At 35.5% G+C, this 27,477-nt stretch overlaps 1 protein-coding gene across 3 annotated transcripts in view; it reads right to left on the reverse strand.

Moving 5' to 3' along the window:
• Positions 1-27,477, reverse strand: part of SH3BP2 (SH3 domain binding protein 2) — a 110,586-nt gene that overhangs the window by 35,329 nt on the left and 47,780 nt on the right. Inside the window, exons 2-3 of one of the 3 annotated variants that reach the window (XM_031942375.1) lie at positions 17,957-18,016; positions 3,165-3,258 (exon numbers count right to left, since the gene is read on the reverse strand). The exons of 1 other annotated variant lie outside the window; for it this stretch is intronic. In XM_031942375.1, coding sequence (XP_031798235.1) covers positions 3,165-3,244 — 80 coding nt within the window. In that variant the 5' untranslated portion in view covers positions 3,245-3,258; positions 17,957-18,016. The remainder of the gene's footprint in view (positions 1-3,164; positions 3,259-17,956; positions 18,017-27,477) is intronic. One more of the 3 variants, XM_031942377.1, reaches the window with a different exon arrangement.

Genomic DNA, 27,477 nt, shown 5'->3' on the forward strand with positions numbered 1-27,477 from the left:
GACCCCTATAGAGATGGGAATTGCCATGACTAGAAACCTGCCCTCTCACAGTTGACTTGGATTATGGTAGCTAGGTAGGCTGAAGAAGGAAAACTCTAATGCTCTATAAAATTCCTGCTAACCTGAAGAAGACTTGGTTTTAGCTGCCAAAAGTCCAGGGGGATTTTCCATAGAATCTAGATGTGAAGGAACAGTCATTTCCACCACTTTCCTACCTGACAAGAGACCCTTTTGAGAGTGGTTCACACTGTAAAGGAAACACACTTTGGTTGCTAAGTGAAATTTCAGCTCATGATTTTAGACTTAGAGATGGGAGGGTCTTTAAAGATCATCTAATTCAACTCTCCCATCCCATTTAACCACCAAGGAAAAGGAGGCTTAGAGAATAATTTGCCCAAGTAAGTGGTAAGGAGAAGAGGTGCGGTCTGAACCTAGGTCCTCTGACTCCCAATGTGATATTCTGTCCACAGCTCAACTTGCTTCTGATTTTTAGTGTACCACTTGCTCTTCTAAAAATTATGGTAAAAGGTACTTTTTTTTTTTTTTTAAGGAAGAGCCACCATAATAAATTATTTGTGCATAAGGGGGTACGCCTATAAAAATGAAAACCAGCTCTTCTGTCTCTCTGAGTCTCTTTCCTCATCTGTAAAATGATCTCTAGGAACTAGCTCTGATATTATGTTCTATATACCATTCTAACTCTGAAATGCCATACTCTAAGGTCCCATTCCATAGTCTATGTTCCCTTCTAGCTTTGACTGACATTCTATGTTCTAAGTAAGGTAGGGCATCTTACATTATTTTCCAGTCATGACCCTTTTTATCTGATAAATTTTTACACAACCCCAGGTATACAAGTATGTGAAATTGGCATACAAATAAAACATTTACTGATAATAAATTATAGTTTTGTGACCCCCACATTTTCATGAGGGTTGCAAACGACAATTTAAAAAGTTTTCTTCTAAGGTGCCTTGAAGCTCTGACATTCTATGTTTCTCTCTCTCTCTTTTTTTTTATTAACTTAAAACTTTTATTTTCAAAACATATGCACAGATGATTTTCAGCATTCACGTTTGTAAAACCTTATTTTCAGAGTTTTTTTTTTCTTTTCTTTCCCCTCACCCCTTCCCCTAAATGGCAAGTAGTCCAATATGTTAAACATATGCAATTCTATTATATTTATGTCTCAACATTGCAAGAAATCTAGTAAATAAAAAAATAAAAGAACAATTAGAAAGCTTGTTAGTTTTACCTTGCCTGTTTGTATATTCTTTGAGAGTGGGTGACCAAGTAAAACACACAAATACACACACATATACACACACACACTTTTTTGTGTGCTGTGCACAGCAATGAATCAGGAATGACTGAGTCTTCATTTAAGAAGTGCTGAATACTAGTTGGGTAAGTGACATTAATTCAAATTCAAAGCTGAAAATAGTTAAACCAGTGGGTCTTAAATCTTTTGGATTTGTACAGGTTTGTAAGAAGAGCAAAACAGCACAGGTTCTACAGCAATAGATAACCAAGGCAATTACTCATTGAAATAATTGTCTTTGGTCCAAAGACACATTGACCATAATGGAAACAATATTTTTTCAAGCTTGGGTGCTCTATAGTGAGAAATGTACACACAGTCCATTGAATGATAGCCTAACACTTATTATGAACATCCCCAAAGTCTTTTTGATGTTTTGAGTTGTACCTAGCATTTACCATTAAAACACATTTTATTAACCAATTACTACACCAGATAGGTTACTACATCCAATTTATAGACACAAGGGCTCAGAAATGAACTGACTTTCCTAAGATCCCACAGTTAATAAATGATGATACTAAAGTTTGAATTCGAGGTTCCTGATTTCATGCTTAATTTTATTTTTATTAGACTATTAAGCAGATTAAGGGAAGAGATTATATTGTTTCACCTTTTTATTCCCAATGCTAAATACAATTTATTGTCCACTGTAAGTATTTAGTAAATAAAGAATTGAATTTGGATTACACTACAATGTCTCCAGCATGTCTGAATCTACAGCTTTATTCTTCAAACAGTATAGTTTGGTCCTAATTATTTTAGATAATGAACCTTTATGAAAGAGTTCTATTATTTGAATTAAAATCAGGTATTCCTATTGGGCTAGAATCAAATACCATATTTTCATATAATTATACTTTCCATGTTTTACATGTAATTATATTTCACACTATTGAAATATAATTATATGTATAATGTGGTAATCGGTTCCATCCCAATGGAAATATCTAGTACAAAATCAAATAATGGAACCCCTTCATGGGATGCATTATTCACAGAAACTGGGACACAGCTGTATTCCAGAGGAACTTTGTACAAGTTTCTTCTTATCTTTGGGGTTCAGTTTCCTTATTCTGGAAATAAAAGGGTTGGATGAAGTCATTGCTAAGTTTTCTTACCACTCAAATATTCTATAATGCCATTTCAAATTCCTAATAATTAATTCTATCTGTTTCAGGGAGTAGTGAGTTTTTTCATCACTGGAAATCTTCAAGTGGACAGTAGATGATTATTCAATGTTGGGGATGCCATTGAAAAGAGTTACTACTCAGATAAGGGTTGGACTAGAATAACTGAGATCTTTTTTAATCCCCACACTGATTTTGGCCCTCTACTAATCATCAGGATGTGGGGGTTAGTAATCTCATCTCTCTAAGCCTCAGTTGGTCATGGTAACACACTACTTATCTCATAAGTTCACAGGGAAGAAAGTACTTGATAAAATTCAAAGTACTATCAAATAAAAGTTGCTCATCACCTCATCATGCTCATCACCACTGTAAAGTCCAATTAGGGTGGGACAAGAGCCCTGGATTTCTGATTTCCCAACTCTCCTATCACACAGTTACATAAAGCAGCACATTATACGGAGGAGAAGACAAGGGAGAATTCTGACTGCTTGGTTCAACTTGTGAGAACCGTAACAAGTCAATCTCCCTGGCCTCCAATGTCCTGGTCTTTAAAATGTGGAGTTTGGATGAGGCAATTTCTAGACTTCCTTCCAACTTGAAATTCTATGAGTCCTTTTACCATAAAGATACATCTTAAAGCAAATGCTATTACAAGAGATAGAAGGAGAAGGGAAAAAAGCAGAAAAAAATCTTGTTCCCAAGATACTAACCTGAAAGTATTTATTCTACACATGGTTTTCCTGTTGTAAGTTGCACCAAATGAGTATTTTCTTTGGACCGATGTCTCCATCAATCTCTCATAGTCTGGAAGAAGAGACACATGACAGCATCCCTGCTTCTACCGTGTACTTGCCAGGCCCACATGCCACGCAGGCTCTGTTCTGCTTCCCCTCAAAGGCTCCCCCAGCTAGGTTTTGATCAAGTTGAGCTGTTGAGCAGTGACTAGTTTCCTTTACTTTCTGTCAGACTTCCTGTTGCTCAAGGGGTATAGGGGAAAGGGGGCGGGGAGGGCCACTGGACAGCCTCTCGAAAATCCCCACATTTCCTGGTTTCTCTCAGGCCATGCAAGGAATATGAAACTTGAGAGAGTGCTGGCAACTCATTTCTAGTTAAGTGAAAAAATCCAAGCAGCTTTTGACACTTATTTCAGTGGGGGAATGGGAAATAAAAAGGGGAGCCAGCGTCACAGGGAAAAGGCTGAGAGGAAAGAGAGATTATATAAACCTTTATGATAAATTTAATGATAAAATCATGGTTGGAAACACTCGTGGTCAAAGTTACAACCAAATGTTTCCCATTCTCATATTATTGTTTAAATATCAACCAGCTAGCCTTGCCATATTCACTGATTCCCAAAGTGTATGGGAAGGGTAAATTGGCTAGCCCTATGCAGAGATGGACAGTCACTCCTTCCTTGTTCCCAAACAGTAACGCTTTAAATGGTTTTCCCACCACCACCATCACCAAACCACTGTACAGGAAAAAAAAAAATGGACAGGCATTTATCTATATAATCCCTGTATTGTCTTCCTTCGACAATTTCATAAGCTAATACCCATCAAAAAGGCATTCAAAATACTTCATAATCTATCTCCTACTGTCCATTCTTCTCACACCATCCTCCTCTCTCTCCTAACTTCTTCAGTCTAATGACATCAGCATCTTTGCTGGTCCTCAAACAAGTTGTACTCTATGTCTGGAATTCTCTCTTTGCTCATCCCTATCTCTTAGCTTCCCTAGTTTCTATCAAGCCCCAGATAAGATCCCATCTTCTACAAGAAGTCTTTCCCATGGAAAATGGGGAAAAAGAAGGGGGAAAAGGGAGAGAGGGCGGAGGAAGGGGAAAGGAAAAAGAGAGAAAGGGGGGGAGATGGGGAGGGAGAAAAAGGTGGGGAAAGAGGGGGAGATGGGGAGGAAGAGAGAGGGAAAGGGAGAGAAAAAAGGAGGAAGAGAGGGAAATATGAAGACTAAAGCATAGTATTTTCACTTTTGTTTGTTCGCTTTTTTGTTCTCACTTTTTTTCCCCCTTTTGATCTGATTTTTCTTGTACAACACGACAAATATGGAAATATGTTAAAAGTATTGTACAAGTTCAACCTATATCAAATCGGTTGCTGTTTTGGGAAAGGGGATAATAAAGGGAGAGGGAAAAAATTTGGAACACAAAGTCTTACAAAAATAAATGTTGAAAACTATCTTTACATGTATTTGGGTAAAAAAATTCTATTGAGAAAAAAAAAATCTTTTCCATTCACACTTGGTGTCATCCCTCCCTTTCATTGATTACCTCCACTTTACCCAATGTACGTTTTGTTTACACATAGTTGTTTACATGTCATTTCCCTATTAGATCATGAGCTCCATGTTTCTTGCCTTTCTACTTCTAGTCCTTGGCAGAATGCTACTTCATGGATGCTTGTTGACTGACAATAATAAAACAAATTTTTTAAAGTTCTACTAGAGTTTGTTCAGGAGAGCCAATTTGATTAGAATATAATCATGGAAATGGACAGTCCCTTTAGAGTACAAGAATCTCTCTACAATGCCTTTGACAAGCCTTGCTTGAACACTTTTAGTAACAAAAAGGTCAGTCCCTAAAAAAGCAGCTAGTTTCTCTGACATCTGATTGTTAGGGATGTTCTATAAATATTAGCCAAAATCTTCCTTCTTAAAAATTACACTCATTGCTCCTGAATAACAATCACTTATGTTCCTTTTTTTGAGGGGGTGAGGGGTAGAGGGTAGGGGAGTATTGAGGTTAACTGTCATGCCCAGAGTCACACAGTTAAGTATCCTTCTGACTCCAGGACCAGTATTCTATCCACTATACCATCTAGCTACCCCTCACTCACAGTTCTATTGCACTCAAAGGGTTATCAAGTACTTTCTTTATACCAATTCTGTAATGTAGAAAGTATAACTACTGACATTCCCATTTTTATGTAGATACTAAGTCTCAGACAGGTTAAATGGTAGTCCCCAAGGCACTGCAGGATGGGGATGTAAATACAGCTTTCCCAAGTCTTAAGTGTTGGGGATTTCTCTGCTATACTAAGTTGAACAGAATAAACCTTCCTACTTTCACCTGAGGCTCATTCAGGTAGATATTTGAGGAAAGTTATCTTGTTTTTCTTTATACCTGAGCCAATCAATCACTCAGCCTCTAGACCCTGTGCTTCCATTACAAATATTACATTATACACTTAGCCACCAGGTTTCTCTTAGTGTTCCCACCCAATGAGCAGAAAAATGAGTATTAAATTAAAATAAAAATTAAAAATGAGTAGTAAAATAAAATAAAACAAAACACAACATAATCAACAAAAAGCCCAATAATCTAGCAACCAAATAAAGGTAAGATTCTTCCAGAAATCCAAGTTGAAGTATCAATGGATAAGACAGAAATCCTAATGGAATAGTGAATTCAATAATAAATCTATTAAAGAAATTAGAGGACAGTAACACAGATTTTTAAAAAGCCCCAAGATGAAGTGAAACAACTGTAAAATGTGGTCAAAGATATAAAAATAGCTGTGGGAACAGCAAATAATGATCTACAAAATCAAAAATCATAAGAACAAAAAAATAAAATTGAAGAATCAGGAAAAATAGAACCTACCAAAAGCAACTAATAAATACCTGAAGGAAAATATCAGATTTAGGAGATTAAAGCAAAAAAATATAAACATTAGTTTCTGAAAAAGAAAAAAAAATGAAATACCTAATAATTCAAGTAAAGAAAATTTTCTACAATAGACTGGATCAGGCAATTCTAATGCAGTGGGAAAGAATCCTAAATCTGGATTCAGAGGACCTGAGTTGAAATTTTAGTTCTGTCCTTTATTCATGATGTCACCATAGGAACATCATAACCTTTCTCTGGATTTCAAAGACTCCTTCCAATGATAAATCTATAAACCTAAGTAGACAGAATATATAGGCTCCTGGTAAGGTGACACTGATTCTAGCTTGGATTTTTCAAGATAGTTGTAAAACTAAAGCATTTTAAAGACAAAGGAAAAATTATCTAATTGTAAGGAAAGGAAGTCACTTAAAGAAATAATTACAGATATAACATTAAGCATTAAAAAAAACCCCCAAAACATCAGTAAACAAATATCAAAGTTAAACAAAAATATTTTTTAAAAGTGCTTGTGAAAATAAGAGTGGAATTCAAAATCATATGTCCTGAAAATAGGACTGTATTGTTTGAAAACAGAATCAATTAAAAAGCATTTATTGAATATTTACTAGCTGCCAGGCACTGGGCTAAGCCTTAGGTACACAAAAAAGGCAAAAAATCCAAAAAACAACTACAACTCATCAATACACTTATATCCTAACAAAAACAATATGCTTTTAAGTTAAAATTATTACTTTTAAGCTGAAATTTAATATGTGGAAATGCAAGAATGTTATATATTATCTAATCATAATACAAATAATTAAATTAGAATATACTATTAAAATCAACACTAAAAGATAAAGAATACTAAAAATCTGTATCTGTCATTTTAAAAGGCATTCACCCTAGATAATGAATGATGGAAATAGATTTGGAAATGGGGAAAGAGAAAGGAATCAACATTGCCAAAGACAAAACTTCTTTAAACTAAAAAAAGATGGATTCATATGCTTTAGGAAAGCATGTGAATCAGCAATTAAAAATAAAAATGCTTATGCAGTGTCCATTATTCACATGTTTTTATTATATCCATAAAATGCTATTTTAATAGCTTACTGTGGTAAATAGGGGATCCTCAAGTCCAAAAGACTATGCTAGTGGAAAAAAAGTTTAGACTGGCAGATATTATTATGCTCTAAAAGCTCATAGTATCTGCTTTCCATGAACTAGCTAAGTATTTAAAAAAAAAAAAAAAAAGCTCAACATCTGTAGGTTGGCCACAGTAAGTTATGAAAAATAAAAATACCAAGTGACCACAGTCCCATAGAGCTCACTTCCACTTCAGCAATGACTGCTGGGAAAGGCAATAGGACATAATGCAGAGAGAGTCTTAGAATCAGGAAGTTCAAATCCTATTTCTAATATTAAAGATGAACTGGGTTGACGCATCTACAACTGCCTTTTAGACTTCTTAAACTATATATCCATAGACATCTTAAATTCAACATGTTCAAAAGTGCAATTATTATTTTTCTCCCTGAAACCATCCTCTCCAACCTCCTACTTTTCTCATTAGTAAAAAGGCAACACCATCCTAACAGTATCTTCAATTTGCAGACAAGATATTATGCTCCACTTCCCATTATCCTTTCCTGATTTCTGTCTAATTTGTTACCAAGGCTTGTTAATTTCAGGTCTGCTCTTCAATTTTTTTTTAATTATAGCTTTTTATTGACAGAACATATATGCATGGGTAATTTTTTACAACACTGTCTCTTGCACTCACTTCTGTTCCAACTTTTCCCTTTCCTCCCTCCACCCCCTCCCTTAGATGTCTGCTCTTCAATTTACCCCCTTTTTTCCTTTGAACTAGCTATCACCTACTATCTGGACTGTTGCAATAGCATATTGGTGGGTCTGTCTGCCTCAGGTCTCTCTTCACTCCAATTCATTCTCCATTCAAAGCCACCAAAGTGATTTTCCTAAAGCATTCCTTTCTTCAACTAAATCTATTAACTCTAGGATCAAATACAAAATATTCTGTGGAGCATTCAAAGCCCTTCATAATTTAGTCTACTCCTATCTTTCCAATCTTCTTACACTTTACTTTTCAACACATGCTCTTTGATTCGTAACACTGGCCACAAACAAGATAGTCCATTTCTAGAGTCTGGATATTTCTGTCGGCTATTCACTATCCCTGGAATGATCTTTTTCTTCGACTGTGACTATGGACATTTTTGGCTTTTTTAAAATCCCAATTAAAATCTCATCCTATCTGCTTCTATCATGAGATAACATGTTTTCCAAACCTTAAAGTGTTTTGTAAATGTTAATTGCTACTATGAGGTTATTTAGGTTATTTAAAGGTTATTTTAAAAAAAATGTTGGATCGGCTATAGAAAGACAGGTCTGCTAAATAACAGCTAGTGGTCCAACTACTATGGAAAATGAGCAGTCTACAAGAAGAGCTCTAAATTGTTCATAATATTTGACCCAGAAATCATTTACTGGTATACTCCAAACAGGTTAATGACAAGTTGGGAACCTACCATTCAGTCAATAAGTATTTATTAAGTACTTTTCATGTAGCAGTCATTGAACTGCTAAGTGTTGGAGATACAAATAGAAAGCAAAAAGTCTCTGCCTTCAAGGAGTTTTACATTCTAGGGAGGGAGATTACATGTATGTAACTAGCTATACACAAGATACATACATTTAGCAGCATTATTTGTAATTACCCCCAAAAAACAAGCAAAAAACCCCAAATCAAAAATCTACTTGAAAAGAAAAAAAACATGCCTAATAACTGGGAAATGGCTGAAGACTTTATGGTTCGTGACTGTGATGGAATATTATTATGTCATGGTGAATGCGAAAAATTCAGAGAAATAAAGGAAAATTCATGTGAAGAAGAGCAATACACAGTAAAACTCACAGGTAAACAAGAACAATAGAAAAAGGCAACATAACTTAGGGCAAAGATAACAAATAATGTTGGTACTAGAGGATTAAAGCTAAAATGCACACCCTTTCTGTATCCCAAAAAGATCATAAAAAAGGGAAAAGAGGGGCAGCTAGATGGCACAGTGTATACAGTACCAGCCCTGAAATTAAGAAGGACCTGAGTTCAAATCTAGTCTCAGACACTTAATACTTCCTAGCTGTGTGACCTTAGGCAAGTCACTTAACCCCAATTGCCTCAGCAAAAAAAAAAAAAAAAAAAAAAAAAAAGAAAGAAAGAAAAAAGGAAAGAACCCCAACATGGGCAAAAATGTTTGTAGCAGTTCTTTTTGTAACGGTAAGGAAGTGGAAACTGAGTGGATGACCATCAGTTGGGGAATGGCTGAATAAGTTATGGTATATGAATGTTATGGAATATTGTTGTTCTATAAGATGTCATGAGCGGGCTGATTTATCTCTTCTTAGCAATACAGGGATCCAAGACAATTCCAATTGACTTGAGATGGAAAATGCCATTCATATCCAGAGAGAGGACTATGGAGACTAAATGTGGATCACAACATAGTATTTTCACTTTGTTGTTCTGTTGTTTGTTGACTTCGTTTTTCTTTATCATTTCTTCTCTTTTTGTAATGATTTTTCTTGAGCAACATGATAAATGTGAAAATTTGTTTAAAAGAATTACACATGTTTAACCTACACTGGATTACTTACTGTCTAGGGTAGGGGAGATGTGAGGAGGGAGGGAGAAAAATTTGGAACATAAAGTTTTGCAGGTGAATGTTGAAAACTATCATCTTTGCATGTATTTTGAAAAATAAAGTTATTATTATAAAAAATAAAATGCACATCCTTATTTTCTGTTTTCTGTTGTTCTGTTAATATTATTCATTGTTTATATTATTTATATTTATATTTATATTGTTTATATTATTGTTAATATTATTATTATTTTTTTTACTAATAAATCTAGTAAATTACAAAAGACCTAGGTGTCACATGTAGTCATAATCATTCTATGAGCTAGTTTTGTTTAATTGTTCTTTCAGCATTTCGTATATCTATATGTGAAAGAAGTTAAATGGGGGTGGGGTGGGGAAGAGAGCTAGACAAATCCTAAAGAACTATTTATAGTATCCAAATAAGTCAATAAAAACTTTATTTAAAAATAATGAAAATAAGGTATTTTCCCATGGAAAAAGGGAAGTTAAGATGTTTGTGCAAGATGTTGGGATGAGTCAATCATCCTCCAAAAACTTCCCAAAATGGAGGTGAAAATGAGGCAGAGATGAAACAAAAAAATCTCACTTCCTTTTATGACAAAAACTTTTAAAAAGCACCAGAAAGAATCTTAGAAAAAAAAAACATCATCTTGGATTATTATATAGCTCCAGGTCTATTTTCTTGCCCTATAATCCCAATTCCAAGATGGGATAGGAATCAAGTGAAATTCAGTTTAGTTTTGTAGAAAAAAAGAACATTGGAAAGGACTCTACCACAGAACATTAGAATGGGAGGGGGCTTAGAAATCACCCCCTCTAGTTTTGTTCTTTCACAAAGGAGGGAACTGAATGAAGCCCAGGGAGGGGAAGCTCTTTTCCAAGATCATATAACTTCAATTAAAATATTTAAACTTATATCTAGTTAGTTACATTCTAATTTAAATACTACTTTAAATACATGAGAAGATCAATGTCAATAATCTGTCTAGCAAGGTTGAACACTTATCTCTCCACACCATAGTTGACTTGTCTTTTTGGAAGAGGACAGCGGTCAAAAAGATTCATCACTTGGTAAGTCAACTAACTTGACCTTAATAACACTAAGAAACAAACAAACACCCAAATCCCATTTTCCCTTATAAATTCCTAGGGATTTTGGATTTGTACAGTATCTTGAAAGGATTATTAGTAAGACTATTTAGACTAGTTATTGTAATGAAGCAGTAATAGTTTGTCATTATTGTTTATACCAAGATAAACAGGTTTTGCTAGCAATAACACTAATAATAAAAACAGATTATTGTCTGGATTTATATCAGATCCTGATTCTTTATCTGACTAGGGAGGAGGAAGATAAAGATGATTACATTGCCCAAAAGCAAAGATCCTGCTCAGTGAATTACTAATCTGAATCACTGTTTATCAAGTTCTGGAGCCCTGGAATTCTTAGGAATGCTAGATACTTGAAACTATGTTTTTCCTTTCCTGTGAATGAAAGAACGAATGAATGAAAAATTATTTGTTAAGTGTTTACTATGTGCTGAATAATGTGATCTGGGTTAAGGATATAAAGAGACATTCTTTCCTCCCCAGGAGTTCACTTCCAATTAGAGAAGACAATATATATTTTTAAATAATTATAACTTTTTATTGACAGAACCCATGCCAGGGTAATTTTTTTACAATATTATCCCTTGCACTCACTTCTCTTCCGACTTTTCCCCTCCCTCCCTCCCCCCCCTCCCCCAGATGGGAACAGTCCCATACATGTTAAATATGTCACAGTATATCCTAGGTACAATATATGTGTGCAGAACTGAACAGTTCTCTTGTTGCACAGGAAGAATTGGATTCAGAAGGTAAAAATAACCCGGGAAGAAAAACAAAACGGCAAACAGAAAAGACAATATTTAAGAATTGAATTCCAGACAGTGGGGCAAGTCTCAGGTGTTCTTAGGGTCTTGATTCATGCAAAAAAAAAAAACAAACAAACAAACAAACAAAAAAAAAACTGGATTTAAGTGAGGCAGAGGTGCACAAAGTCATCAATCTTACTCTCTCTTCCAGAGTTATCATGGTCCAGAAGCCGGACAGAGTCAAGATGACTGGTAAGGACTCAAAATGCAGTGGATGATCTTGGTATCTTCCGTGTCTAATCAAGCTCTAAGCACTCCATGGCATTTCCTTCACCTGTCTTAATGGCCATTGGAACAAATTGTTCTCATGCACCCATTCTACTAGGAGAAGTCTTCACATGCTTCATTAGTAGAGACCCCCCTAACTCACTGTTGGGTTGAGACACCGTGGTTACCCTCAACCTAGTTTAGCCTGTCTGATTTACCAGGGTGTAGTTGCTGTGAAGCTACAATGTCTTACAGTGACAGGTGAGAGAGGTAGATCAAGTGGACATCAAAGGTAGAAAGCAATCCTGTGATGGGCTCAGCAACCCAGAGATAATGTCTTCCCCAAACACACATTATACCCCATTCTTAGGGTAAAGTCCAGATGGAAGTTCCATAGGTCTGTAGGGTACACAGGTCTCATAACACTGTCCAAAGGTTTATAGGGAACAGTATCAGGTAGCTGGTAAAGCCCCGGGGTTCCATTCACTCCACTGGAATAGTACTCCCCCAAGTAAGTAAATGATCTGGAAGACCATTAGGATGTAATGCAATAGTATATGTTAAGTCTTGCTAGTTTTCTGTCTCAACTGAAAGCCTGTAGATAGCTGGTAACTCCAACATATATGCAAAGGGTATGAAGAGTATGTCCCTATTCTTGCCCACTGCTTCATCAGGTCTAGTTGGGCCAGGCTGGGAAAGGGGCAAAGAGAAGCTCTGCTGACAGCTCTTCCCATCAATGATCCTATTGGGCTTTTCCTCTTCTCTGATTCCCCATACTTCCTCTTTACTGACTTCAGTTACTAACTCTTGCAGCCAATTTCCTCTTGTCATTTCACTTGAACTTGGTTTCTTTTCAGCATAATGAAGGGATTGGAAAAGATCAAAGAATCACAGATTTAGAGACAGAAGGGATATGAGATATCATCTAGATCAACCCATGAATTTTTCAGTTCAGAAGTCAGTGACTTGCCCAATCATATTTATTATTAATTATTATTAATATTTTGTTTCCCCATTAGAATGTACGTTCTTTGAGGGCAGGAAGTGTTTTTATTTCTTCTTTGTATTTTTAGTGCTCGGCACATGTTTGTGGATTGGTTGAAAAAGAGTTTACATTCTAATTAGGAGACAAAATATTAATAATAATTAATACCAAATAATTAACATCTATAGAGTCTTTTAAGATCTGCAAACATTCTACAAATATTATCTCATTTTATTCTCACCTACTTAGGGGATAGATATACTATTATCATTCCATTTTACAGTCTGTAAGATAAACCAAAGTTAAATGACTTAACCAAGGTTTACTTGGTAATAAATGGATAGTTATAAGTGAAAAATAATAAGCTAATAAGTGTCTGAGGATAAATTTGAATTCAGGTCTTTCTGACTCTTAGCCCAGATCTCTTTTCACTGTGCCACCTAGTGGCCTATACATAAATGGGTATATATAACCTGTTCATGGCTATATACAAGATACATCGAATGTAGGTAGAAGGTAACCTTAGAAAATAAGCCACTAGTTGCTGAGGGAAGGGAAGGGATATGGATGGTTGAAAATATCCTCCTGTAGAAGGTATTAGATCTAAGAAGATTCTGAGACAGAGGTGAAGAAAAAAAACATTCTAGGAACATAGGATATCCAGGGCAAAGAAACAGAGATGGGAAACACAGTCAGTGTGAGGACCAGTAATGGAGTACTGGGCACATGAAAGAGAGTAAGATTGGAAAGATGGAACATGGCCATGAAGGGAAAATTTTTAAATAATGACAGAAGATTTTTTATTTTATTGCTTACTAAGGGTAATAGGAAATAACTAGATTTATTGGGTGAGATGGGGTTAAGGGGGAAAAGGTGACTCAGTCATGCTTTAGAAAATTCACTTCTACCCAATTTAATTTACTTATTTAGTGCTATCCCAATTAAGTTACCAAAAAAAATTACTGACTTAGAAAAAATAACAAAATTCATTTGGAAGAACAAGTGGTCAAAAATATCAAAGGAATTAATGAAAAAAAAAATGTAAAGGAAGAAGGTCTACCAGTATCAGATCTTAAACTGTATTAAAAGGTGGTAACTAACAAAACTATCTGATACTAGCTAAGGAAAAGAATTGTGGATCAATGGAAAAGAATAAATATACAATATGTAATAGCCAACTATTGTAATAACTTTGTGCTTGATAAATGTAAAGATTTTAAGATTTAGGGATTAGAATTTACTGTCAGGTAAAAAAAAAAATTGTTGGGAAAGCTGGAGAGCAGTCTGACAGAAACTAGGTTAGATCAATATTTTACATTTACCAAGATAAAGTCAAAATGTATACATGACTGAAACATAAAAGGAGACACTATAAGTAAATTGGAAGAACATGGAACATATTTACCTATCAGATTTATGGACAGGAAGAGAAATTATGAATAAACAAGAAATAGAGAACACTATGAGATATACAATGATTAATTCTGATTACATTAAATTTTAAAAGTTTTGTACAAATAAAACCAATATATCCAAGATTAAAAGGAAAGCAGAAAACTGGAGGAAAATTTTTAGACTTTCTCAGTAGATCATTTCTCAAGTAAAGACTTGAGAATATAGTCTCAATAAATATATTGGAGCATTAGAATATGAGTTATTCTCCAATTGATAAATGGTCAAAGGTTATGAACAGGCAGGTTTTGGAGGTAGAAATAAAAGCTATATATAATCATGAAAAAATATTCTCTAAATCATTACTGTTTAGCATTTGAGATAACATCTCACATCTGATATATTGGAGAGGATGTAGAAAAATTAGGACACTAATACATTATTGATGGAACTATGAACTAATCCAACCATTTTGGAAAGCAATCTGGAAATATGCCCTAACAGTTTAAAGCTGTGTATTGACTCAGCAATACCACTATTAGATCTATTTCCCAAGATGAACAGGGAAAATGGAAAAGAACCTATATGTTCTAAAATATTTGTAAAAGCTCTCTTTATGGTGGCAAAGAACTAGAAACTATGGGGATGCCCATCAATTGGGGAATGAAGGAATAAGTTGTATATGATAATGACAAACAGATTAAAAACATGGAAACACATTAAATAATGAACAAAACCAAGAGAACACTGTATACAGGAACAGCAAAATCATTAGAAGAGTAAATGTGAATGACTAGACTATTCTGAGTTATATGAATATTCAAATCATCTACAAAGGACCTATGAAGGAAGATGTTATACAAACCCAGAGAAAAAACATATATATATGGAACTATGTATTGTATAATTTCATACACATGTGTGCACTATGTGTGTGTATGTTTGAAATGCTAACCTTCTCATTTAATGTAGGGTTGGGAGGGAAACAGGGAAATGATTTAGAACTCAATGTAATGTCCCCCCAAAAAGTCCAAATTAAAAAAAGAAAGAAAAAAAAAATCACTGGTTTGTAGTACTTGAGGCAAGACAAACTATAAGGAGGCTATTGCTGTAGTCTAAGAGAGGTAACATAGGTGTATACTTGAGTGGTGGCTGTGAATCCAGAGAAAGGGAAAAGAGAAGAGAATTGTTGGAGTATCAAAAATAGATTTGGCATTTGATGGCTATGTGAAGTGAAAGTGAGGAATCAATAACACTGAAGCTGCAAATTTTGGTAACTGGAAATATGATGGTACCTTCAATAATAAGGAAGTTGGGAAGAGAAATAAGTTTGAGGGAGAAAGGTAATGAGTTCTTGTTTTGGACATGTTGACTTTGAGATGTCTACAGAAAAAACTGTCAAATGATCCAATAGGGAGCAGGTGTTCCAGGATTAAGGCTTAGGACAGAGACTAGCCCTGGATGATGTTGATCTAAGAATTAGTTGATTTGATCACCAACTGAAGAGAAAAGAGAAGACGGCCAAGGACAGATCTTTGAGAGATGCCATTAGTTATTGAACTGACATGAATGAATATACAGGAAAGAAAAATGAAAAGAAATGGTCTGACCAGTAAGTTTGAAGTGTCTGAAGTCACATATGAACTCAGGTCCTTCTGACTCCAGCGCTCTGTCTTCTGTGCCATCTAGCTGCCTCAGCATCAATAAGTTTGAAGAGAGCAATTTCAACTGAGTGAAGAACTTGGAGCTTTGCCATCTACCCTTCTATTGATTTCTGGGCTTTTCCACAGACCCTGAAACTAAACTGGTTTTTGTTATTCTCTCCCCTAGTTAAAATGTGAACTTCTTGAGAACAGGGATTGAGTCATTTTCTTTCCTACTTGTAGTCTCATATTTAACAAAGCACATGGGAGATATTTAATAAAAGTTCCTTCAATTACTCATAAAAAGGGCAGTTATGTGATGCAGTGGATAAAACAGTGGTTCTGGAGCAAGGAGGACCAGAGTTCAAATACATCCTCAAATACTTGACACTAGCTATGTGACCCTGGGCAAATCACTTAACCCTAAATGCCTCACCCACTCAAACAAAAAATTATTCATGGAAGCCAAATTGCAAGGAGTCAGAGATAGGAACAAGAGAAAAGAAAGAGGAAACACTGAGTATTAAGAGTTTTTTCAAGAAGTTTGGTTGTGAGAGAAAAGAGAGACACAGGATGAGAGTTTGCAAGAATTTTCAAAGGGAAAAATTTTTTAAGGATGAAGAAACAACAAGCTAAAAGAAAGGAGAGCTGATAGGAAGAGATTCAAGAATTCAAGGGTAGAAGAAAGTGGAGAAAGAAGGAAAGACACAGAGAGAAATACATGCACATGGAGAAAGGGAGGGAAGGAAGGAGGAGGGAGGGAGAGACAGACAGACAGAGACAGAGACAGAGGAGAGAAGAGAGAGAGATGCATGAAGAAATGCAAGTTGCTGAAGACTGACTTCAAAACAGCATTCTCCTCTGTCTAGTGTACATAGTCCCTTCTTGCTCTGTGATATTCCATGTTCTAAAGTCTCTTCTAAGTGTAATAACATTTCAAGTTCTATCATTCCTACTAACTATAATATTCAACATCTATATGTTCTAAGGTTCATGCTAGCTGTCACTTTCATATTTTATATTTCTAACCCCTCAGAGATCCAGCCTACTTCCCAGAGGAAGATATTTCTAGCCTCTCTCCAATCAGTGGTAAGGGCAGCTGGGAAAGGAGAGGGGAAAAAAGGGAAACAAATGGGAATGGTGGTGATAGAAGTCTTGAGGAGACTTCTCCTCAATTTTTTTTTTCAATGGACATATTTTGGGAAAGAAGAAGGAATATTTAAATATCACATGATATATTAGACAGACTACTAAAGTCAAGTCATAAAGACTTGATTTCAAATTAAGCCTCAGTAGTTTGTGGCACTGGACAAATCACTTTACTACTGCAGCCTCAGTTTCCTTATCTGTAAAATGGGAATGTTCCAATGCTAGCTAAAGGTAAAGAACCATGGATTTTCTAAAATGCATCAATAATAACTCATAAGCACACCTTAAATTGGAGGCTTTTACATTTTTAAGCACTTTCCCTGAAGATGGACAGGTAAAGCGCTTTTGGAATACTTTATTATACTGAAGGACAAAGATGGTAACACCGAAGAATAGGAGAAAGGCTAATGGATTTGAAGTCTTGGAACTTGGATTGGAATCCCAGCTTTGATACTTACTATTTGTGTGAGCACATAGGCAAATCACTTTCCCTCTTTGGGCTTCCATTCCCAGGATGTAAGATGAGAGAGTTAAACAGGATGATTGAAATCCTTATGCTTACAGAACAGGCCATGCTGGGAGGCACAGTCCCTTTCACTGAAGGGCTGACCTGCAGTGAGATGCTATGATAGAAGATGCCCTGGATCTGGATTAGGAGAGAATCTTCCTTTAGATTAACCATTCACCTTTCAGAAGCTCATTCTTTTAGCAAGAATACTGTAGCAATGTTATATTTCTACAAATGATAGGCCACCAAAATCTCAGAAGTAAAGTGTCAAACAATTTAAAAGTTAGTAGGAAAATGTAATATAGGTCTTAAGGGGGCTGTACAATGGTAAAAACAGAATCTTAGATCATTTCAAGTGAAAATTCTGTGTAAGAGGTGAGAAGGAACTTACCCAGAAAATTAATTTCAGCAAACTTGAACTAAGGTGAAGCATTAATCAGTAATCTTGTCTCTAAAAGGAAAAGAGAGGGGGAAAATGGCATTTACTTTGGGGTGAAAAGAGACCCCCTCCCCAAGCTTCATTTGGTATCAAACCCATTTCAAGGGTAGGAAGAGAAAAACCAGATTCCATGTAGTCCTGGGGAATGAGAAGGTAAAGAATTCAACTCCAAATCTGGCATGGCTCTTTAGCATGGAGAAAGGTGTTTCCTTGGCACTTCTAGCCACCTGCACTTGCAAAATGCTATGAAGAATGTGAGAATTCTGGCCCCTAGAGTTCATTACTTACTCTAAAGTACAATAAAGCTCACAGAACAAAGTCAGGAAACGGAAGGCGTTGACATACCATTGTCACCATTCCATCTTTTTTTTTTTTTTAAATAGTATTTTAGTTTTCCAAACACATGCAAAGAGAATATTCAATATTCATCTTTGCAAAATCTTGTGTTTAAAATTTTTCTTTCTCCCTCTCTCCCTCTTTATCCTCTTCCCAAGACAGCAAGCAATCTGATACAGATTAAATATGTGCAATTCTTCTAAATATATTTCCATATTCGTTGTGCTGCACACAAAAACTCAGAGTAAAAGGGGAAAAGACATGAGAAAGAAGGAAAAAAAGAAGCAAATAACAACAATAACAAGAAGTTGAAAATACTTCATAGTTCTGGCTCTGGAAGATCCCATCTTATTAAAAGATGTTTTTTGGGGGTGATGATCAGGATTAAATGATTTATCCAGGATCATGTAGCTAGTAAATGTCTGAGGCTAAATTTGAACTTAGATCCTCCTAACTCTAGGGCCAGTGTTCCATTCACTGCAGCTGCCCCCCAATAGCCTATCCTTAAAGTAGGGATTTTTAACTTTTTTGTGTCATGGAATCCTTTCATAGTCTGGTGAAGCCGTTGGACCCCTTCTCAGAATAATCCTTTTAAATTTTTATGATAGAAGTCATGAGATAATAAATTTAAGTTGAAATAGAGTTACTACATTAAGACAACTCTGAGGTACCACTACACACCTCTCAGATTGGCTAAGATGACAGAAAAAGATAATGAAGAATGCTGGAGGAAATGTGGGAAAACTGGGACACTGATACATTGCTGGTAGAATTGTGAACTGATTCAACCATTCTGGAGAACAATTTGGAACTATCCCCAAAGAGCTATCAAATTGTGCATATCTTTGATCCAGCAGTGCCCCTATTGGGCCTATATCTCAAAGAGATTTTAAAGGAAGGAAAAAGACCCCTCTGTGCAAAAATGTTTGTAGCAGCCACTTTTGTATGGCAAGAAACTGGAAACTGAGTGGATGCCCATCAGCTGGGAAATGGCTGAATAAATTATGGTCTATGAATGTTATGGAATATTACTGTTCTATAAGAAACGACAAGCAGGATGATTTCAGAAAGGCCTGGAGAGATTTACATGAACTAATACTAAATAAAATGAGTGGAATCAGGAGAACACTGTGCACAGTAACAGCAAGATTATATGATGACAGATGTGGCTCTTTTCAACTCCAGGGTGATTCAGAGCAGTTCCAATGGTCTTGTGATGAAAAGTACCATCTGCACCCAGACAGAAGACTACAGGAACTGAATGTGGATCACAACATAGTATTTTTATTTCTTTTATTGTTGTTTGCTTGCATTTTGTTTTCTTTCTCATTTTTCCCTTTTTGATTTGATTTTTCTGATGCAAATATGTATAGGTAAATAATATGTATAGAAGAATTGCACATGTTTGGCATATAATGGATTATCTGCTGACTATGGGAGGAGGTGGTTTGAAGGAAGGGAAAAAAAATTGGAACACAGGGTTTTGTAAGGGTGAATATTGAAAATTAACTGTGTATATGTTTTGAAAATAAAAAACCTTAATGAAAAAAATGTTGCCAAATTTTTCAGAGTACATAGATTCCAGTTTAGAACTCTTAACTTAAAGCATTTACAGATTTATCAATGATGAACCTAAGAGACTTCCTCAGTCAACAGGGGAATCTACCAGTTTTTGGGGAAAAGTAATCAAAATAATCAGACTTTGTATTAAAATTTGACCCAGTATTACTAGCCCCATTTTATAGGGAAGAAACAGAATGCCTGGGGTACAGAGCCAGGAGATAAATCTTGACTACTGGTGGCTAGGAATTACGTGGATAAAGCTCTAGAAGTCAGAAAGAGCCAAGTTCAAATCAACTTCACACACTTTACCTATCTTTCTAGTAGATAGTGACTCACAAATGCTTGTTGATTTCCAAAGCATTACTGGAAAATAATGGATTGATAGATTATGGGCAGAAAGAAGAGGAAGTGTAGAGAGATCCATACAAAATATTACACCTTCCCCCAAATGCAACGTGATGATGAACATCTTAAACATTTCTACCTTAAAGTCATGTGCTTGAATTGTCTAACATCAATTTTATTCTTTGTTGCCATTTTTAGTTTAACCTTAAAAAATGAAAAAAAAAAATCTATTTTCCTTCCTTCTTACTTTGTCCTCACATTGAAATAAGAAAAACAAGATCTTTTTAACAGCTATGCAGTCAAGCGAAGCAAATTCTCACACTGACCACATTCAAAAATATGTCTCAATCTGCACTCTAAGTCCATCTGTCAGGAGGTGAGTAGCATGTTTCATTGTGAGTGATCAGTAAAAGGGGTTGATCACAGTTTTTAAGTCTTTATGATGTTATTATATAGCTTTTTCTCTGGGTTCTCTTGGTTGCTCATGTGACTCTGCCCCACTTTCTCTGAATCTATTTCCTTCATCATTTCTTACATCACAATAGTATTTTATTATATTCATAAATGATAATTATAAATAAATTTGTAAATAAGTCCCTCTCCAAATAATGGGAACTCCCTTAGTTTCCAGTTCTTTGACACCCCAAGAATAGAGCATTCACTTTTTACAATGGCAAGTTACTGAAATGACTAGTTACTGAATTTACAAGTTACTGAATGATTTCAGTGACATGGATTGCAAGTCAAGAAGAAGCACTTAGCAGCAGTGGCAGACAGGCAATTTCATTTCCCACTTTCATAGTTTCATCTTATAAGAAATCAATGGAAAGACTCCTCTACATAAATTAGTCCTCTCTGGGGAAGAGGGTAACATTGTCTTTTCCCCCAAGCCTCTTGACACAATATTAGCTTTAAATTAAAAGATACAATGTCACCAACATCAAATCTTCACAAATGAAAGTATAAATGTTTAACAGGCTGACAGGACAATAATAATGATAATTGTATTATTTACATGGCAATATATTATTTTATCTAAGCTCCAAAGTAATTCTATTAAGTACTATTATCTATTATCCCACATGATCCCTATTTTACAAATAGGAAACTAAGATGAGAGGTTAACCAGCTTACCCAGGTTGATACAGCTAGGTGAAGCTTAAAGTTTCAAATCCAGGTCTTCCTGACTTCAAATCTACCCGTTATGCCATTGGAGCTTAAAGACTCATGGACATTAGCCTAAATTCTTTGGGTGTGGGGGATGAGGACTGTTTTACTTATCCTAGCAACTCCAATTCTCAGAATAGTTATTTACTGACAGCAAACAGTTAACAAAGATTCTTTGAATGATTATGTATATAACTGGACAATGTTTACTCCTAATCACAAAGGCATTTTACAGATTTTAAAGGTCACCTGGATTCGATTTTTTCATATTTCAAAGTTTTATCTTAGTTTTGTTCTATTACTCTGCTTGATGCTTTCAAACTAAACTCAAGCACATTTTTACGAGTTTTAGCTCTAGGTTTTAAAATTCAACACTTATCTACCACTCTCTACTTGCTGGATAATTCTATCCATTTAAGCACACTCTCAAATGTGAAAAGCATGCTCCTCTGAGGATTTTCTATGTTTGTTTTCAAAGCAGAACCTGTCTTTGGTACTAAACTTTACAGGAGCCAGAGGGAATTTGTTTTCAGGATGAAAACTGCTACAAATTCCACACAAATGCAGAAAACAAGAATGAAGGCTTTGGGTGTTAACACAAGGAAGCATCTTTCAAGTTCCTGTCTAGCCATTTAGTACAAATATGTAACATTAAATCCATATTTATATGCCTGAGAAATGCGCGAGCTGAGTTTTATTTTATTTATTTATTTTTTAATAATTCCTTTGGACCTCATCATGGAGACCCAAAAGTGATGTGAGCAGGAGAGGATCAAGTCAAAATTTCACACGTGTGTGCACACTTCCACACTTGAATCTCTCATTTCCATGGCATGCAGGTGACCTTGAGATCTGGAAGGTTATACTAGCAAAATACAACTCTCTCTTCATCCCAAGCCATGGTCCACTCATCTACCAAAGTAATTTTCCTCAAGCATACCTCTGATCACATCTACCTCTTGCTCTATTAATACCAGTACTTCCCTATTATCTCAGGAGCATACCTAAAGTCCTTTGCATTTAAAGTGCTTTACAGCTTGGCTCCTTCCTACTTTTCCAATCTTTTAAATTTACATTCCCCCAAGTGCTCTATAATCTAGCTACATGGCCTCTTTGATTCTCAGACACAATCTCCTAGCTCCAAGTCTTTGCACTAGAATGCTTTCCCTCTTCCCCTCTGACATTCTGTTTTCCTGCCTTCCTTCCTGAGTCAGCTTAAATCCCAACTTCTTCAAGAGGCCTTTCCTTGTTTTACCCAGCAGTTAGTATCTTCCCCTTTGAGTTTACCTTCCATTTTCTCTGCATATATGTTGTATGTAACTAATTATTTACATCTTTTTCTGACCCGTTTGAATGTGAGCTTCTTGAAGGCAGAATGTCTTTCTTCTTTGTTGTAGTTGTATTTCTAGTGCTTAGCATATACTAAGTGGTTAATAAATGCTCTCATCTATCTATCCATCCATCATCTATCTTATTTCTCATCCATCCATGTAACTATCCCTCTATCTTATATATCTCTCATCTATCATAGGAGATAATTGTTATAATAAATGATTGCTAGATTGAATTTAATTGTGACACTACTTCCTTCTAACTTTTTTCCTATTTGTGCAATTGCTTTTTTTTTTTTTTAATATTCTTTTGTTGATTCCTCATCCTTACACTTCTCTAAGCATGGGTATCATATGATCTAAGGTTGAGTCTTCTCATTTTGAATGAATATTACAACTGCCTTTTTATTCGATCTATCACCTCATCTCTCTCCTCCACCAATCCATCTTCCATACAACTGCCAAAATTATAGTCTGTGATTGGAATAATGTGATCATCACTTCCCTGCTCAAAAACTGCAGTAGCCTCCTATAGACTCTAAAATAAAATATACTGCATCCCAAAGCAGCAGCCCATTCCTCATCTGCCTGTCTCTAATATTAAGAAAAGTTTTCTTTGTATCACATTTAAACCTGTCTCTTCCAGCCAAAATACACTCTCTGTTACCAAAACTCAATACTTCATCTCATATTTCTATGCATTTGCAGAAGCTGTCCCCCATATCTAGGATGCCATATCTTTTGCCAATGCTTACTTCCATAAAGTACGTCCCTTATTTTCATCCTAGTCTTAACACAATCATTCTCCTCGAAGTATTTGGTATTTGTATTTACTCACCTACATACATGCTATTTTCAATACCAGTAGAATATAAGCTCCTTGAGGGCAGGAGTTCGCTAAATTTTTTTCTTTGTATCCCCAGTTCCTGGCACATAGTAGGAATTTAATAGTAGCTTCTTAAACTGAATAGAATGCTAGAGCAGAAAGTGACATCAGAGATCATCTAGGACAGGGATTCTTAACTTTTTTGTGTGGCATGGACTTAGTCTAGCAAAGCCAATGAACCCCTTTTCCAATTTTTTTTTATATTATATTACAAAAAAATCAATTAAACTCTAATACAATTACCAAAATATTTTTAAGCTGAGATTATATGATTTAATCCAATCCTTTCTTGCTGAGGAATTATACCTAGATAAGGAAAGGGTCCAAAGACACATGATTTTATATAAATATCTTTTGCTGCCTAAAATCTCTTTACGTTTTGGGTTTTTAATATGATTACTGTATTTGTAAATGAATACTTATAAAGTGCTTAACCCAATGCCTGAAATATAGTGAGTTCTATATAAATGCTTATTCTCTTCTTTTCCCTCTTCTCAAATTTTTGTTGTGGTTTCAATTCCTTCATTCCCTACACTTCTATCTTTTGTTCAGTCATTATTCAGTCATATCCAACTCTTCATGACCTCATTTGGGGTTTTCTAGGAAAAGATACAGGAGAGGTTTGCCATTTCTTTCTTCAGCTCATTTTACAAATGAGGAAACTGAGGCAAGTAGGGGTTCAGTGACTTGCCCAGGATCACACAACTATTAAGTATCTGAGGCTGGATATGACTCAAGATGAATCTTGATGCTAAATCAGGTACTCTATGCACTATGGCACCACCTAGCTGCCACTTTTTCATTCAGTTGTCTTCTTGTATATAAAGATTTCAGATTGAAAGGGATTTATAAAATCTAGGCCAAATACCTCATTTAAATAAAATAAGGAAATGAGGTCCAGAATTCTTAAGTGATTTATTTGCCCAAGGTCACCTTAGTTTTAAATAGCACAGGATTAGGCTTTTACGGAGTTCAAAGAGAGTTATATGAATTTCTATGGAGTAAACATGAAAAAATTCTCATAAAATACAAGGGAGGAGATATTATCTGGGGACAATGAAGGGATAGAGGGTGGCTAAACTTCTAATGTGGTGTTTTATTTCTGCCTCCAAAAACACACCATACCATCCACATGTGGAACCATCAATTGATGGTTATATCCACAGCAAATGGAGTTTTGAATGCTGCGGATAAATTCACTTATTTTGATGTACTTTCTTTTTTCTTTCTCAATAATATTTTATTTTTCCAAATACATATAAAGATATTTTCAACATTCATTTTTGTATAGCAAATTTTTCTCCCTTCTTTACCTCCATCCTCCCCCGAACAGGAAGTAATCTGATATAGGTAAAATATGTGTTATCCTTTTAAACATATTTCTATATTTGTCATTTTGTGCAAGAAAAATTGACCAAAAGGGGAAAAACACAAGGAAAAAAAAACAAAAGGAGAAAATACTATGTTTTGATCCACATTCAGTCTCCATAGTTCTCTCTGGATGTGATTGCTATTTTCCATCTCAGGTCTATTGGAATTGCTTTAAATCACCTCATTGTTTAAAAGAGTCAAGTCCATTATAGTTGATCATCATATAATCTTGTTATTGTGTACAATGTTCTCCTGGTTCTGTTCACTGCACTCAGCATCAGTTCATACAGATATTTCCAGGCTTTTCTGAAATCAGCTTGCAATATTCCATTACCTTCGTATACTTTTCAGGGATGTCCACATTGATAATGAAATTGGCACACACATGGCCGGAGCTAGCTCCATGTTTGGGAGACTCCAAAGGAAAGTTGGGGAGAGGAGAGGTATTTGACTGACAAACTGAAGGTCTATCGAAATGTTGTGTTGACCTCATTGTTGTTTGTCTGTGAAACCTGGCCAATATACCAGCACCATGCCAGGAAACTGAATGGCTTCCATTTGAACTGATTTAGGAAGATTTTGAAGATCACCTGGCAGAATAAGATACCAGACAATGAGGTCCTTTCTCTAATTAAAATGCCAAGTGTCCCAGCTCTACTGCACAGAGCTGGTGCTGTCACATTGTCTGAATGCCCAATGTATGCTTGCCATAAAGACAATTTTTATGGAGAACTCAACACAAGGCAAGCGCTCACAAGGTGGGCAGAAGAAGTGATACATGTACACTCTCAAGGTCTCTCTTAAGAACTTTAGAATTGATTTGATGACACTGGCACAGAACTGGCCAGTATGGAGTTCCCTCATCAAAGAAGGGGCTGTGCTTTATGAAGAAATGCAAGATGTGCAAAGTTAGAGAATCCACTCCAAATGTTTATAGTGACTATTTGTGCCCAATCTGTGGCAGAGCATTCTGAGCTCTTATGATCTAGTCAGACTGTAACTTTATTCTAACACAGTGATGTCTTTTGGTTCTCCTAGAGAATGTAGGACACCAATCAACAATCAGAGATCAAAGGAAGGGATAGGATTACAGATAGTTATCTTATTCCCCTTTCAAGCAAACTATAGGCATCTAGATGGTACAGTAGATAGAGCACTGGCTCTGGAGTCAGAAGAACCTGAATTCAAATCTAGTTTCAAACACAACATTTAATAGCTGTATGACTCTGTCCAAAACATTTAACTCCAATTGCCTTGTAATAATAACAAATAGAACATAAACTCCATGGAGATAGGAAATAAGTACTGTGTTCTACTTAATATCTTTAAACTCCCAAAATTATTTTAGAATTGGTTATGGTATATAGTGAAGAAAAATACAAACCAGTATGCTTATAATCACATAATCTAATATTTACAACTATCTTGAAAAAGTAAATTAAACCTGTCTGAAGTTCCTTAACTCCTATGTAAGGTTGGACCTTCTGACTTTATGACCAAAGCAGAACTAGAGATCATTACTGATCACAAAATAGAAAATTTCGATTATACCAAACTGAAAAGTTTCTGTACAAACAAAACTAATGCAGACAAGATTAGAAGGGAAGCAATAAACTGGGAAAATATTTTTACAGTCAAAGGTTCTGATAAAGGCCTCATTTCCAAAATATATAGAGAATTAACTCTAATTTATAAAAAATCAAGCCATTCTCCAATTGAAAAATGGTCAAAGGATATGAACAGACAATTCTCAGATGAAGAAATTGAAACTATTTCTAGTCATATGAAAAGATGCTCCAAGTCATTATTAATCAGAGAAATGCAAATTAAGACAACTCTAAGATACCACTACACACCTGTCAGATTGGCTAAAATGACAGGAAAAAATAATGATGATTGTTGGAGGGGATGTGGGAAAACTGGGACATTGATGCATTGTTGGTGGAGTTGTGAACGAATCCAACCATTTTGGAGAGTAGTTTGGAACTATGCTCAAAAAGTTATCAAACTGTGCATACCTTTTGATCCAGCAGTGTTACTACTGGGCTTATATCCCAAAGAGATTATAAAGAAGGGAAAGGGACCTGTATGTGCACGAATGTTTGTGGCAGCCCTTTTTGTAGTGGCTAGAAACTGGAAACTAAATGGATGTCCATCAGTTGGAGAATGGCTGAATAAATTGTGGTATATAAATATTATGGAATATTACTGTTCTGTAAGAAATGACCAACAGGATGATTTCAGAAAGGCCTGGAGAGACTTACATGAACTGATGCTGAGTGAAATGAGCAGGACCAGGAGATCATTATATACTTCAACAACAATACTATATGATGACCAGTTCTGATGGACCAGGCCATCCTCAGCAACGAGATCAATCAAATCATTTCCAGTGGAGCAGTAATGAACTGAACCAGCTACGCCCAGAGAAAGAACTCTGGGAGATGACCAAAAACCATTACATTGAATTCCCA

This window comes from Sarcophilus harrisii, chromosome 6 (assembly GCF_902635505.1).
Source record: "Sarcophilus harrisii chromosome 6, mSarHar1.11, whole genome shotgun sequence".
In the NCBI taxonomy this organism is placed as follows: domain Eukaryota; kingdom Metazoa; phylum Chordata; class Mammalia; order Dasyuromorphia; family Dasyuridae; genus Sarcophilus; species Sarcophilus harrisii.